Here is a 16,575-nt window from a genome sequence, read left to right as displayed (position 1 = left end):
CTCGAATTTCTCCTGCCATTTTTTGTGCAGCGCCTCGTGCGCCTTCACTTTCACCGCCAGGCCCAGGATCTCGTCCTTGTTATCAGAGGCCTTCTGCTGCACCTCCTTAAATCGCCATCCCCTGCGCCCTCTGGGTCTCCACCAGCCTCCCGATCGATGCCTTCATCGGGCCAACATCTCCGCCTTCAATTCCGCAAAGCAGCTTTTCCAAAACTCCTGCTGCTCCCGCGACCACTGGTCTCCGCCCGCCATCTTGCTTTTTCGCACTCGTTCTCCTCTCTTCTCTAATGCCACTTTTTTGACCGCTCCGCTCCTGGTCCACTCCATACAGCGCTGGGGGAACCTCACTGCTGCCTTCCCACACCGGGAATCGTCGTCCAAGTGCCGCTGGGGCTCCTTAAAAGGGCCCAAAAGTCCGTTCACGGCGGGAGCTGCCGAACGTGTGACCTACCCAGGCATAGCCACAACCGGAAGTCCCCAGATCCCATTATTAACCAATAACCCATCTATCTCTGTCTTAAAGACACGATTCTAGTCTCTCCTACGAGTGTAAATATCTTCTCCATGTCCACCCTATCCAGGCCTCTCAGTATAATGTTTCAATGAGATCCTCCCTCATCCTTCTAAACTCCATCGAGTACAGACATAGATTCCTCAACTGCCCCTCATATGTCAAGATCTTCATTCTTGGGATCATTCTTATGAACCTACCCTGGACCCTCTCCATGGCCAGCACATGCTTTGTTGGATCCTGAGGGTTATCAATGACCTGAACTGAACTATCTATTGTTGCTTCACCAGCAGATCAGAGACTAGGAAGACACCAGAGAGTAACTCGCCTCCTTACACCCCAAAGCCTGTTTGCCATCGACAAGGCACAAGTTAAGGTGTGATAGAATATTTTCCACTTGCCTGGATGAGTGTAACTCCAACAACATTCAAGAAGCTCGATATTATCCAGAACAAAGCGGCCCCCTTGATGGTACCCTATCCACCACCTCCAATATCCACTTTCCCCATCACCGACAAACAGTGGCAGCCGTGTGTACCATCTACAAGATGCACTGCAATAACTCGCCAAGGCACCCTAGGCAGCAAGAGCAACAAATACATAGGAACACCACCATCAGCAAGTTTCCCACCAAGTCACTCACCATCCTGACTTGGAAATATATGCTGTTCCTTCACTGTGGCTGGGTCAAAATCCTGGAACTCTCTCTCTAACAGCACTGTGGGTGTACCTACACCTCGGGGACTGCAGAGGTTCAAGAGGCAATTCACCACCTTCTGAAGGGCAAGTAACGATGGACAATAAAAATGCTGGCCTAGCCGGCCACAACCTTACCCTGTGAAAGCATAAAGGTTATTAATATACCCTGTCTATTACACAAGACTACATCTACACTCATCAATTTCTTGATGGCTCCTTTACACACTCCTTTGGATAACAATCCTGAATGCAGTCCCGAACTCCACATCATTCCTGCAAATTTGGTTTGCACAGTCTCTGAACTTTAATCCCTCATGATTACTCTATCAGACTTTCAACGCTAAATTCCTTGATTGATATTTTGCTTGCTTTCCACGAGCATCCAAAACTACTTTCAACCCCTTGATAACTGAGAATGGGAACTTGAAAGAGGGATGGTGATTAAGCAAATGATATTCAATTATTGAATTGGCAACATATGGTGACACTTAATCGAAAGGTAAAGTAGTACTTTGGGGTGTGGGTGTTTATTGTCTATTCCTAATCCACCACTATTCTTGCAGATCAACAAAACTGGGATAGTTATTTGTGACTCGGATTCGATTCAGCGTGTGATGATGATGGATTGCTCTCGGGAACAGCTACATGCTGCACAGCTTGTGATGATGAACCTGGCAACGAGAGCAAGAGGTTGTAATGTGTACTTATCCCGGAAACCCTGCACGGACTGTGCCAAATGTCTCGTTCAAGGCAAGACTCAAACTTTAATAAATCACTGACTACACAGCATTTAATTTCCTTCTGTTTTCCTGTCCTCTCCTCTCGGTGGTCGGGCTGGTTCTCTGAGTGAGAGATCTCTGACACCTCAAACTAGTTCTCAGTTTTCATTCATGAGATCAATTGGTGATGAGATTCTCTTGATCACAAAATAAATGCAGGTAAAGGACTTAGTTAACTTATTCACCCACCTTGAATAAAAACTATTTCCTTTATTATGGCATCCAATTGTCAATTAAATGACTGTGTCTTAGATCATAGCTTCTCACCGCGAGCACTCCGCGACAATTCTATTCCAATTTTTTATCATTCTTTGTTGTTTCAACCTCTGGAGCCACACCTCTCTTTCCAAACCCTCATTATCTCCTGTAGCTCCAAACCCTTTGCTGAGTTTCCCCTTGAGATTTCCTCAGCCACTGAACGGAGCCACCCGTTATCTATTGAGATTTCAATCCCCAGCCAAATTTACCTCATCCTCCCTCTGATTTAGTCGACATGAATATGAAACATTTGACAAACTACTGGAGTTTTTTGAGGATATAACTAGTAGAATAGATAAGGGGTGGACCAGTGGATGTGGTCTATTTGGATTTTCCAGATGTGTGGCTGGAGGGATGGTGTAGAAGGGAGGAATTTACAATCCCTTGGGCATTGGGACCGATCCTGGGGAAGATGGGACTAATACAAGCTGGATAGGTTGCACTCCAACAGGACGGAGATCAATAGCCTCACAGGGGTATTTGTTCGTGTTGTTGGGGATGGTTTAAACTAGAGTGGCAGCGGGTGGGAACCTGAGCAGGGTGAAACAAGAAAAGGAAACAAAGGTAGAAATGAAGACAGAAAAATAGAAAGTTAAAATGGAAAACAGAAGAACCAAGGACTAGCAGTAAATAGGGCCTGAGTACAAAAAACCATGTGTAAACATGCTAAAAAGATAAGTCTAAAGTTACTGGGCTGAAAGCAGCGTTCCCGATGCGCTGGAGAATCCAGTGTCGGGGAGAAAATGGGATCAGTGCTAGGAGGCGATCCATTTCTGATATTCCAGCCCCCCAATGGTGTCATTTCTGATGTTCCAGCCTCCCAAGGGCAGCACGGTAGCATAAGTGAATAGCACCGTGGCTTCACAGTGCCAGGGTCCCAGGTTCGATTCCCCGCTGGGTCACTGTCTGTGCGGAGTCTGCACGTTCTCCCAGTGTGTGCGTGGGTTTCCTCCGGGTGCTCCGGTTTCCTCCCACAGTGTAAAGATGTGCAGGTTAGGTGGATTGGCCATGATAAATTGCCCTTTGTGACCAAAAAGGTCAAGAGGGGTTATTGGGTTATGTGGATAGGGTGGAAGTGAGGGCTTAAGTGGGTCGGTGCAGACCCGATGGGCCGACTGGCCTCCTTCTGCACTATATGGTCTATGCTCTAATGTTCTAATTCCCACAAACTTCTACAGATGTGCCATAGAGAGCATTCTATCCGGCTGCATCACAGCCTGGTATGGCAACTGCTGAGCCCAAGATTGCAAGAAACTGCAGAGTGTGGTGAACTCAGCCCAATGCATCACACAAGCTTGCCATCCTCCCATTGATTCTGTTTACACCTCCCGCTGCCACAGGAAGGCAAACAGCATTGTCAGAGACCCCTCACACCCAGGCATTGCCCTCTTCCAGACCCTTCCATCAGGCAGAAAATACATAAGTCTGAAGATCGGCACATCCAGACATAGAAACGGCTTCTTCCCCACAACTATTGGATTCCTCAACGACTCCCCCTCGGACTGATCTGTTCCCTGTAAGAACACTATTCACGACACCCTATGCTGCTCTTGCTCATGTATTTGCTGTTTGGCCCCTTGATCCGCACAGTAACCAATCACTGTTTGTCGATGTACCATTTGTCAATGTTCTCTGTTGATTATTCTTATTGTCTCCTGTGTACGTACCGTATACATTCCCTCGGCCGCAGAAAAATACTTTTCACTGTACTTTGGTACATGTGACAATAAATCAAAAATCACTGCGAATGCTCTGTGAATTCAGATGCAGTGGGAAGGATTCTTTGTTTGGGAGACTATGGGCGGGATTCTCCGATGATTGACTCCTGAGTCGGGAAACAGGATTGAGTGGAGAATCAGTTCCCACCCTGAAATTGTGGTGGGCACTTGTTTGATGCCAAATTGCAATTCTCCTTGGCCTTGACAGCGGCGTCAATGTGATCCAGGGCGAAATTCTCCGTAATCGGCGCGATGTCCGCAGACCGGCGCCAAAAACGGCACAAATCAGTCCGGCATCGCGCCGCCCGAAAGGTGCGGAATCCTCCGCATCTTGAGTGGCCGAGCCCTAACCTTGAGGGGCTAGGCCCGCGCCGGACTGATTTCCGCCCCGCCAGCTGGCGGGAAAGGCCTTTGGTGCCCTGCCAGCTGGCGCGGAAATTACATTGCCGGGTGGCGCATGCGCGGGAGCGTTAGCGGCCGCTCACGGCATCCCCGCGCATGCACAGTGGAGGGGGTCTCTTTCGCCTCCGCCACGGTGGAGACCATGGCAAAGGCGGAAGGAAAAGAGTGCCCCCACGGCACAGGCCCACCCGCGGATCGGTGGGCCCCGATCGTGGGCCAGGCCTGTGCCGTGGGGGCACCCTGCAGGGCCAAATCGCCCCGTGCCCCCCCAGGACCCCAAAGCCCGCCCGCGCCGCCTCGACCCGCCGGTAAGAGAGGTGGTTTAATCCACGCCAGCGGGACAGGCATTCCAGCAGCGGAACTTCGGCCCATCCGGGCCGGAGAATCGCCGGGGGGAGGGCCGCCAACCGGCGCGGCGCGATTCCCGCCCCCGCCGAATCTCCGGTGCCGGAGAATTCGGCAACCGGCGGGGACGGGATTCACGGCAGCCCCCGGCGATTCTCCGACCCGGCAGGGGGTCGGTGAATCTTGCCCCCAGAACGCACGTACAGTAAACACCGTTGGCATATCATTAGCGAGCCCGACCCGGTATTCTCCGGGGCCTCCGCGATTCTCGGCCTCCAATGGGCCAAATACCCGATGGCGAGGTTCACTTGTGCTTTTAAAAATGTGAAACTATTGCCGTGATTGATAAGGGAAAGAGGACGTAGGACATGAAGAGGCGCAACCATGGGCTGCCGGGCTGGTCACTGGCTAAGGGGGTTGGGAGGGTTATGGGAGAATGGGCCATGGGGCTAGTGTGACCCCCCACGGGACTGGAGTGCTGTCTGGGTTGGACCACCATTGCCCCTGCCTGCAAGGCAGCCACTTTGTTGCATACCCTACTGACCACCAACCTTGGCCATGGCTCTGCAGAGTGACACCGGCCGTATGGGTGCCCCCACCTCCCCCCAGACCACAACCTCCACCATACCCCACAACCAGCCGCCACCCACCGACGGGGCATCATGCGGCCCGCCCATGGGCAATGCCCCCACAGTAGCCTCTACAGGGCACTAAGCATGGGCCGCGGAGTGTACCACTGGCAAAGGCAGCACCAATTGACATTATCCCTGGCAGTAGGGAAGGGCGCCAGGGCCAGAGGCCCCCAGAGTGCCGGGCACTGATGGGCCAGGAGATGGGGGGCATACGGGGGAAGAGCCCACAGTGCCAACTGGGGACACTGTGTACCCCTTTGAATCTGGTTGGGCATGGCACCAGCAACCATGTTGGCCTTTCACCCCCTGCAGACAATGGATATTGGAATACAACCAGCAATGGTGGCCTTCCTCCTAGTAACCACAGCCTTGTGGGATGTACTGCAGCTGTACGAGCTGGAACTCCTCGAGGAGGAGGAAGCTGCAGCAGTGGAGCGATTTCCCCAGAGGAACGGGAAGCAAGCAGCCAATCAGGACGGAGAGCTGGCTGCCCAACAGGCGGAGGTGGAGGAGCAGGTGCAAAGGAGGCACGCATGAGGCTTCATGTGTACTGGCAGCGCCTGTCTGCGGGCATTGAAGACTGTGGCTGAGCAGGGAGACAATGTGAAATGTCTTCCAGATCATGGCACACCTGGCACCGGGGGGGAATGGGGGAGAACACCTACTCCCGAAGGCTGTCAAGGTGGCAGCCGCCCTGAACTTTTATGCCACGGGGTCCTTCCATGCATCAAGTGGGGAACTGTTTGGGATCTCACAGAGCTCGGTGTACAGGTACATCCGCGTGGAGAGGAGTCATCAGCCATGACTGCAGAGGATCATACCTGTCGCCCAGGAACCAACCCACCAGCCGGGGGAATTTTAAAGAGGCTGGGACTCGTCGAGTACACCAGGATGAAGGCGCCGTGCAAACTGCCCGGGTATCAGGCGCAGATGTGCATGATGCGCAGTTGATGGTCCCATCTGGCCAGTGAAGATTCATCAGAATGTTGTCTGGGATGGAGCATTTTAGTTATGAAGAAAGGTTGGATAGGCTTTGGTTGTTTTCGCTGGGGGGCGACCTGATTGAGGTATACAAGATTGAGGTGTAAGGACAGGATGGATAGGGTACAGCTATTTCCCTTATTTGAAGAGTCGGTTACGAGGGGACATAAATTCAAGGTGGGAGGTTCAAGGGGTTTTTGAGGAAAAACATTTTTACCCAGAGGGTGGTGACAGTCTGGAATGCACTGCCTGGGAGGGTGGTAGAGGCGGGTTGCCTGACATCCTTTAAAAAGTACCTGGATAAGCACTTGGCACGTCTCAACATTCGAGGCTATGGGCCAAGTGCTGGCAAATGGGATTAGGATTGGAAGATCAGAGGTCTTTAATGCAATCCCCCTGGGATTGGGCCACTTCCTTCTGGGTCTGTGCCGCGTCGGCCAGTGCATGGGCAATGCCACAGATGTTCTCAGTCATGGCCCGCTGTGACTGGTCAGTGCTCAGGAGCGCCGCTGCAATGTCCGGTGGCTCTGACACATGGCTGCCTGTTAAAGGCCACTGCCAGCATCTGCACAGAATGCCTCGGACATGCTGATCCACAGCCAAAATCCTCGGCCCCAAGGCATCCACCGCGGACACCACCAATGCGGTGTTGTCCTGGGTGCCACGCATGGTCAGCACTACCTCCTACTTCTGCACATTGTTGGACTCCTCCAATTGCACCTGCAAGTGCTGGTTACTCACCGCAAGTGGTCCCTGGCTCTGTGACTTAATCTCCATTATAGATGGGATTGTCCATTACAGAAGCCTGGAACACATTTGGATGGCAGCTGGACCCTGGGATTGGCCCACCCTCCGACCGTCCATCCCCTCGGGAGTTCATACCTTCACCTCGTGTACTGGAGCAGCTGTGTGGTGCCCAGGAACCTCTTCACCAAAGTGCCCAACCAAGCTCAGTTTCTCTGAAATGGTGGAGGGTGTTGGAGACAGCTGTGACAGGAACTCTATGTCATCCCCGGACTCGAACTCTGGGGTGTCTTGGGTCACAGGCATAATATGGCTCCCGTCTGTGTCCTCGTCTCTGCTCGGCACATGGTGAGGCTCAGGTTGTGGCACTGGCTGGGGGCAGGAGACATCAGATGGACCCACTCCATCACCAGCAGATCCTGCAAGACACAAACAAGACGCATGATTGGACCGTGGGCCTGGAAACAGTGGGGGTGATGGGGTTGAGGGTGCTGTGGGGGTGAGGGTAGGGGTGAGGGTGGAGTGAGGGTGTTGTTAAGGGGGGGGGGTTGACACACGTGTCACGGGGAACCGCAACTCAACTCTGCAGCCGACCTCCACCCTGCCAACTTCCCTTTCGTCTGGCAGGCCATCCAGGGCCCGCTTCTCTGCCAAGGTGAGGGGCCACAAGTCTGGTGGCCCCCCCTTCTGTTTTCTCCTGATCCCTGCAGTTATGGGCGACCTTCTCCTTGGGGGGGAGGGGGGAACACAAAACGACAATGTTAGACATTCAGCCCAGGGGATGGGTAGCTGGTGGCCTCAGTGGCCAAGGCACCCGCCATGGCGGCCGGTATGGTTGCCAGCATGTGGTGTAAGTTGGGGGTTCAGCCGCCCTCCTGGTAGGATGGGTGTTGGTCCAGGGGCACTGTGTTGCTTACTCACCCTGGCCTCCTGGAGGAGGTTGCGCAGTTTTTCTCCTCCACCAGATAGTGTTACTAGTGGCGCTCAAGGCCTCTGCCACCTGCACCCAGGCACAGCGACCTGCAGTGGCTGCCAGCCTCCTTGTCGAGCCAGGGTACAAGGTGGCCAGTCTGTTCTCCACTATCTCCAGTGGTGTCTCCAGATTGCCATCAGTGAAGCGTGGTGCCACGCATCTTGTTGCCATCTTGTTGGCTTGGATGGTATGTGTGGGGAGTGCAGTTTGTATTTGCAGCTGCAGCTTGTCAGCCTCCTGAGTGTCAATCGCGTTTCCAGCGAATCCCGCACCATTTCTCATTGGAACCAATTGTGTTCCACATGGTGCCGGTGCTAGTCCCTTAACAGTCACTGAATCAGTCCAGGTGCAGCTCCAGTTTCGCTGTCGTGGGAGCCCACAAATCCTAATCCCGAGTCAACACATAGTCTCAGGAATGGAGAATCCAGCCATATGTTCTTCCACCAGAGCTGAAATGCAACTGATTTGCGCTCCCGCCATCATTTTGAACTGAGGACACGATAGCCAGGTCCTGCGGCTGCCCCCCACCCACAGCACAATTCAGCTCTCCCCTCCCCTCCCGTCCCCCGGGATTTTCTGTGTCCAATCCCCCTACCGCAGTGCGGATGTGGAGGGGTTTTCTTATGAGGAGAGATTGAGTCGGTTGGACCTGTACTAATTGGAGAGTCGACCTTATTGGGACATATAGGATTCTCAGGGGGCTTGACAGCATAGGTGCTGAAAGATTGTTTCCACTTGTGGAGTGTCTTGAATCAGAGGGCGTCATCAATGAGTATGGGGTCACCCATTTAAGACGGGGATGAGGAAGAATGTCTTCTGTCAGAAGTTAGTAAATCTGTGAAATTCTTTACCACAGAGAGCTGTAAATGCTGGGTCTCTCAGTATGTTCAAGACTGAGATAGACAGATTTTTGATCAATTCGGCAATCGAGGATTATGGGAATAAGGCAGGAAAGTGTAGTTGAGAATGATCATATCGGATCAGTCATGATCTTATTGAACAGAGGAGCAGAGTTGATGGGCTGAATGGCCTACTTCTGCTCATATATCTTCTGGTTTGGTAATCATAGCTGACGTTAATCTACATATATATTGGGTAAACAAAATGAGCAACAGCACTGTGGCGTGTGAATTCCTGGAGTGTGAAACGCGACGGCGTTCACGACGGCGTGAACACTTGGCCTCAATTTCGGAGAATCTCGCCCGAGCTGTGAGTTTGTTAAGATAGATTTGGGATCTTCATGAAAAGACATAGAATCATCATAGAATTTACAGTGCAGAAGGAGGCCATTCGGCCCACTGAGTCCGCACCGGCTCCCGGAAAGAGCACCCTACCCAAGGTCCACACCTCCATCCCATCCCCATAACCCAGTAACCCCACCCAACACTAAGGGCAATTTTGGACACTATGGGCAATTTAGCATAGCCAATCCACCTAACCCGCACATCTTTGGACTGTGGGAGGAAACCGGAGCACCCGGAGGAAACCCACGCACACACGGGGAGGATGTGCAGACTCCGCACAGACAGTGACCCAAGCCGGAATCGAACCTGGGACCATGGAGCTGTGAAGCATTTGTGCTATCCACAATGCTACCGTGCTGATAGTGATAGGCAATGGCTTATATTTAAGGAATGGAAGTATACATTACAACAGTTGTACATGCCTTAATAGCTCAAAAACACAACAAGAAAAGTGGTCCAACCACGGTTTATAAATTAAATTAAGGACTGTATTAGATCCAAAGAGGAATCATATAAAGTTGCTCAAAAAAGTAGCAAGTTTGACGATTGGGGGAAGTTCAGAATTGAGCAAAGGAGGACAAAGAGATTGATTAAGAGGGGAAAATGGAGTATGAGTAAACTTGTAAGTAACATAAAAAGATTAGTGAAGACAAATGTAAGTTCCATACAGTCTGAAATGGGAGAATTTATAATAGAGGACAAGAAAATGGCAGAGCAATTAAATAACTGCATTAGTTCTGTCTTCACAGAGGAAGAGACAAATAACTCCCCAGAAATGCTAAAGAATCAAGGATCGAGTGAGAAGGAGGAATTGAAGGAAACTAGCATTATTAGAAACATAGTGATGGGGAAATTACTGGGACTGAAATCTCCAGGGCCTGATAATCTACATCCAGGGTACTAAAATAGGTGGCCATGGAAATAGTGGATGAGTTGGATGTCATCTTCCAAAATTCTGTAGATTCTGGAACAGTCCCAGCAGATTGGGTGTGGCAAATGTAACACCGCTTTTTAAAAAAGGAGGGTGAGAGAAAACAGGGAATTACAGACTGGTTACTGTTGTAAGGAAAATGTTCGAGTCTGTTACAAAGGATGTGATATCAGGACACTTAGAAAATATCAAATTGATTAGACAAAGTTAACATGGATTTATGAAAGGGAAATCATGTTTGGCAAACCAAATGGAATTTTTTGAGGAAAAAATGAGTAGAACAGATAAGGATGACTCAGTGGATGTGGTGTATTTGCATTTTCAGAACGTTTTTGATAAGGTCCCATGTAAGAGGATAGTGCGCAAAAGTATTATTTTTAAATATATATTTTATTCCAAACATATTCAAAGGTACAAAAACATAAATAAATCATAAATCAATCTCCACATTTCACAGTTCACAGTTTGTGCAAGTTTTACCCCTTTTCTACCCCCTCATCCCACGACGAACAATTCCTCAAACATGGTCATAAACAGTCCCCACAGTGTCTCAAAGCTCTCTGCTGAACTCCTCAATTCGAACTTGATCTTTTCCAGCAGGAGAACGTCATATAGGTTCCCCAGCAGGCCGCCGCACCCGGTGGTATTGTCGACCGTCATTCCAGCAGAATCCTTCGCTGGGCAAAAAGAGAGGCGAGGGCCACAATGTCAGCCTTCCTCCCCTTCATCAGCATTTCCGATACCCCAAAAAGTGTCACCATAGGGTTTGGTCCCGTCTCTCCCCCCATAAAGTTTGATAGCATCCCAAACACCCCCTCCCAGTATCTCTGCAACTTCTAGCAGCCCCAGAACATGTGTGTGATTTGCTGGTCCTCGCCCACGCTTCTCACACTCGTCTGCCACCCCCTGGAAGAACCCACTCATCCTCGCCCAAGTCATATGCACCCTATGCACCACCTTAAACTGAATCAAACTCATCCTCGCACACTAGGACCCTGCGCATCACCTCACTCAACACTCCCCATCCTATCTCCTCCCCAGCTCCTCATCCCATTTCTCCTTAATCCTCACCACCTGCGCTCTCCCCTGCTCCGCTAGCCACCCGAATATATCTTCAATCCTACCCTCCCAATTCCACATCCGGGAGCAGCAGCCACTCCAATGGGGTATACTCCGGCATCAGCTTGAGAAACCCCCTCCATTCCTTCCACGCAAAGTCCCTCACTTCCATATACCTCAACCCGCTTCCCTTTGGCAACTCCACTCTCTCCCGCAGCTCTTCCAGACTTGCAAATCTCTCCTCCGGATAGAAATCCCTCATCCTCACCAACCTCAACTCTCTCCACTTTCTATACATGCCATCCATCTCCCCTGGCTTAAGCCTATGGTTCTCACACAGTGCTGTTAGTATCAAAATACCCTCCATCCTAAAGAGTCTCCTCAACGAGTTTCACACCCGAATCGTGGATTGTACCTACTGGCTGACCGTGTACATCCTCGGTGCCAGTGAAAGCGTCGCTGTCACCATGGCCCTCAGGCTGGACCCTCTACAGGACTCCTCCTCAGTTCTTTTAAAAAAAATCTTTTTATTGGCATTTTCCACATTCATAAACAATTGTACGTGTACATCACATTTTTCTTAACTGCGTTAATTTACTTTATTGTACAGAAAAGTATATCCTGTCCTTCCTTTAATTAACCCTATGTACATTTCGCAGCCCTCTGGTTCGGCCTAAGGCCCCTTCTGCCCCCCCCCCCCACCCCTTGCGTACCCCCACCGCAGCCTTAGGCTGCGCTTTGCGTTTGTGTTCAGGGAGGGTGGGTTGCCCCCACTCCTCTTCTCCTCTTTTGTGGCTTTCCCACCTTCTTTCCGTCTTCTCCTCCCCTTCCCCCCCCCTCCCCCCGGGTCGTGCAGTCCTTTGGTTCCTCATCAATCTTGTTTTTTTCCCCTCTGTCTTCCCTCTTTTCCTTGAACATGTTTTGGAACAGGCCGACAAACTGCCCATATGTATCAAGAAAGCCTTCCTCCCACCCTCTGATGACAAACATAATCTTCTCTCGGAGAAATTCCGAGAGGTCAGCGAGCCAGTCTGCAGCTTTGGCTGGTGCTGCCAATCACCAGCCGAGCAGGATTCTCCGGCGTGCGATGAGGGAAGCTCATTTGTAGCTCCGGCTGCTCCGATACCCCAAAGATTGCTACAATTGGGCATGGCTTCACCCCCACAACCTTGGACATTGCCTCAGAGAAGGCTGTCCAGAACCCAGCAAGTTTGGGTGTGGTTGGCTGGCCCCTCTGGCACCGTTCACATTTGTCCTCCATCTGCGGGAAGAACCTGCTCATTCTGTTCTGTTCCTCCTCCATCCTAACTCACTCTAACCCCTCTCTTTCCCACCACAGCCTCTCCTTCTCCACATTCATGGCCCAGGAGTAATGCAATAGATTTGGTAACGCTAACCCCCATTTTCTGCCTCTGCCTCTGTTGCAGGGCCCTCTTCACCCTACGCACCTTCTCCGCCCAAAATCGCAGTATCCAGTTTCGAGATAAAGGCCTTCAGGGTGAAGATTTGGAGGGTCTGGGATACAAACTTGAATCAATGTTCACTTTTACCACCTGGACCCTCCCCATCAATGTCAGGTGTAAAGTATCCCATCTGCTAAAGTCCTACCTAATCTCCTCCACCAACCTTGTCAGGTTCTATTTGTCTTGGGGACCGGAAATGAAATGAAATGAAAATCGCTTGTCACAAGTAGGCTTCAAACGAACATAGAACATAAAACATAGAAAATACAGCACAGAACAGGCCCTTCGGCCCACGATGTTGTGCCGAACCTTTGTCCTAGATTAATCATAGATTATCATTGAATTTACAGTGCAGAAGGAGGCCATTCGGCCCTTTGAGTCTGCACCGGCTCTTGGAAAGAGCACCATACCCAAACTCAACACCTCCAAACAACACCAAGGGGAATTTGGACATTAAGGGCAATTTATCATTGGCCAATTCACCTAACCCGCACATCTTTGGACTTTGGGAGGAAACCGGAGCACCCGGAGGAAACCCCGCAGACACGGGGAGGACGTGCAGACTCCGCACAGACAATGAACGAAGCCGGAATCGAACCTGGAACCATGGAGCTGTGAAGCAATTGTGCTATCCACAATGCTACCGTGCTGCCCTTAAGAACAAATAAATCTACACTATATCATTTTACCGTCATCCATGTACCTATCCAATAGCTGCTTGAAGGTCCCTAATGTTTCCGACTCAACTACTTCCACAGGCAGTGCATTCCATGCCCCCACTACTCTCTGGGTAAAGAACCTACCTCTGATATCCCTCCTATATCTTCCACCTTTCACCTTAAATTTTGTCCCCTTGTAATGGTGTGTTCCACCCGGGGAAAAAGTCTCTGACTGTCTACTCTATCTATTCCCCTGATCATCTTATAAACCTCTATCAAGTCGCCCATTCATCCTTCTCCGTTCTAATTAGAAAAGGCCTAGCACCCTCAACCTTTCCTCGTAAGACCTACTCTCCATTCCAGGCAACATCCTGGTAAATCTTCTTTGCACCTTTTCCAGAGCTTCCACATCCTTCCTAAAATGAGGCGACCAGAACTGTACACAGTACTCCAAATGTGGCCTTACCAAAGTTTTGTACAGCTGCATCATCAACTCACGGCTCTTAAATTCAATCCCTCTGTTAATGAACGCGAGCACACCATAGGCCTTCTTCACAGCTCGATCCACTTGAGTGGCAACTTTCAAAGATGTATGAACATAGACCCCAAGATCTCTCTGCTCCTCCACATTGCCAAGAACTCTACCGTTAACCCTATATTCCGCATTCATATTTGTCCTACCAAAATGGACAACCTCACACTTTTCAGGGTTAAACTCCATCTGCCACTTCTCAGCCCAGCTCTGCATCCTATCTATGTCTCTTTGCAGCCGACAACAGCCCTCCTTACTTTCCACAACTCCACCAATCTTCGTATCGTCTGCAAATTTACTGACCCACCCTTCAACTCCCTCATCCAAGTCATTAATGAAAATCACAAACAGCAGAGGACCCAGAACTGATCCCTGCGGTACGCCACTGGTAACTGGGATCCAGGCTGAATATTTGCCATCCACCACCACTCTCTGACTTCTATCGGTTAGCCAGTTCGTTATCCAACTGGCCAAATTTCCCACTATCCCATGCCTCCTTACTTTCTGCATAAGCCTACCATGGGGAACTTTATCAAATGCCTTACTAAAATCCATGTACACTACATCCACTGCTTTACCTTCATCTACATGCTTGGTCACCTACTCAAAGAATTCAATAAGATTTGTAAGGCAAGACATACCCCTCACAAATCCGTGCTGACTATCCCTAATCAAGCAGTTTCTTTCCAGATGCTCAGAAATCCTATCCTTCAGTACCCTTTCCATTACTTTGCCTACCACCGAAGTAAGACTAACTGGCCTGTAATTCCCAGGGTTATCCCTAGTTCCTTTTTTGAACAGGGGCACGGCATTCGCCACTCTCCAATCCCCTGGTACCACCCCTGTTGACAGTGAGGACGAAAAGGTCATTGCCAACGGCTCTGCAATTTCATCTCTTGCTTCCCATAGAATCCTTGGATATATCCCGTCAGGCCCGGGGGACTTGTCTATCCTCAAGTTTTTCAAAATGCCCAACACATCTTCCTTCCTGACAAGTATTTCCTCGAGCTTACCAATCTGTTTCACACTGTCCTCTCCAACAATATCGCCCCTCTCATTTGTAAATACAGAAGAAAAATACTCATTCAAGACCTCTCCTATCTCTTCAGACTCAATACACAATCTCCCGCTACTGTCCTTGATCGGACCTACCCTCGCTCTAGTCATTCTCATATTTCTCACATATGTGTAAAAGGCCTTGGGGTTTTCCTTGATCCTACCCGCCAAAGATTGTTCATGCCCTCTCTTAGCTCTCCTAATCCCTTTCTTCAGTTCCCTCCTGGCTATCTTGTATCCCTCCAATGCCCTGTCTGAACCTTGTTTCCTCAGCCTTACATAAGTCACCTTTTTCCTCTTAACAAGACATTCAACCTCTCTTGTCAACCATGGTTCCCTCACTCGACCATCTCTTCCCTGCCTGACAGGGACATACATATCAAGGACACGTAGCACCTGTTCCTTGAACAAGTTCCACATTTCACTTGTGTCCTTCCCTGCCAGCCTATGTTCCCAACTTATGCACTTCAATTCTTGTCTGACAACATCGTATTTACCCTTCCCCCAATTGTAAACCTTGCCCTGTTGCACGTACCTAACCCTCTCCATTACTAAAGTGAAAGTCACAGAATTGTGGTCACTATCTCCAAAATGCTCCCCCACTAACAAATCTATCACTTGCCCTGGTTCATTACCCAGTACTAAATCCAATATTGCCCCTCCTCTGGTCGGACAATCTACATACTGTGTTAGAAAAGCTTCCTGGACACACTGCACATACACCACCCCATCCAAACTATTTGATCTAAAGAGTTTCCACTCAATATTTGGGAAGTTAAAGTCGCCCATGACTACTACCCTATGACTTCTGCACCTTTCCAAAATCTGTTTCCCAATCTGTTCCTCCACATCTCTGTTACTATTGGGGGGCCTATAGAAAACTCCTAACAAGGTGACTGCTCCTTTCCTATTTCGGACTTCAACCCATACTACCTCAATAGGGTGATACTCCTCGAACTGCCTTTCTGCAGCTGTTATACTATCTCTAATTAATAATGCCGCCCCCACCTCTTTTACCACCCTCCCTAATCTTATTGAAACATCTATAACCAGGGACCTCCAACAACCATTTCTGCCCCTCTTCTATCCAAGTTTCCGTGATGGCCACCACATCGTAGTCCCAAGTACCGATCCATGCCTTAAGTTCACCCACCTTATTCCTGATGCTTCTTGCGTTGAAGTATACACACTTCAACCCATCTCCGTGCCTGCAAATACTCTCCTTTGCCAGTGTTCCCTTCCCCACTGCCTCATTACATGCTTTGGCGTCCTGAATATCGGCTACCTTAGTTGCTGGACTACAAATCCGGTTCCCATTCCCCTGCCAAATTAGTTTAAACCCTCCCGAAGAGTACTAGCAAACCTCCCTCCCAGGATATTGGTGCCCCTCTGGTTCAGATGCAACCCATCCTGCTTGTACAGGTCCCACCTTCCCCCGAATGCGCTCCAATTATCCAAATACCTGAAGCCCTCCCTCCTACACCATTCCTGCAGCCACGTGTTCAACTGCACTCTCTCCCTATTCCTAGCCTCGCTATCACGTGGCACCGACAACAAACCAGAGATGACAACTCTGTCTGTCCTGGCTT

At 50.0% G+C, this 16,575-nt stretch overlaps 1 protein-coding gene across 1 annotated transcript in view; it reads left to right on the top strand.

The window, feature by feature from the left end:
- Window positions 1-16,575, top strand: part of LOC140396663 (cytidine and dCMP deaminase domain-containing protein 1-like) — a 137,377-nt gene that overhangs the window by 106,062 nt on the left and 14,740 nt on the right. The window contains exon 3 of the mRNA XM_072485458.1: window positions 1,774-1,960. Within this exon, the coding sequence (XP_072341559.1) occupies window positions 1,774-1,960 (187 nt within the window). The remainder of the gene's footprint in view (window positions 1-1,773; window positions 1,961-16,575) is intronic.

This window comes from Scyliorhinus torazame, chromosome 19 (genome assembly GCF_047496885.1).
Source record: "Scyliorhinus torazame isolate Kashiwa2021f chromosome 19, sScyTor2.1, whole genome shotgun sequence".
Taxonomy (NCBI): Eukaryota; Metazoa; Chordata; class Chondrichthyes; order Carcharhiniformes; family Scyliorhinidae; genus Scyliorhinus; species Scyliorhinus torazame.
The sequence above is the reverse complement of the archived record's forward strand: the minus strand, read 5'-3'. Positions and strand labels throughout refer to the sequence as shown.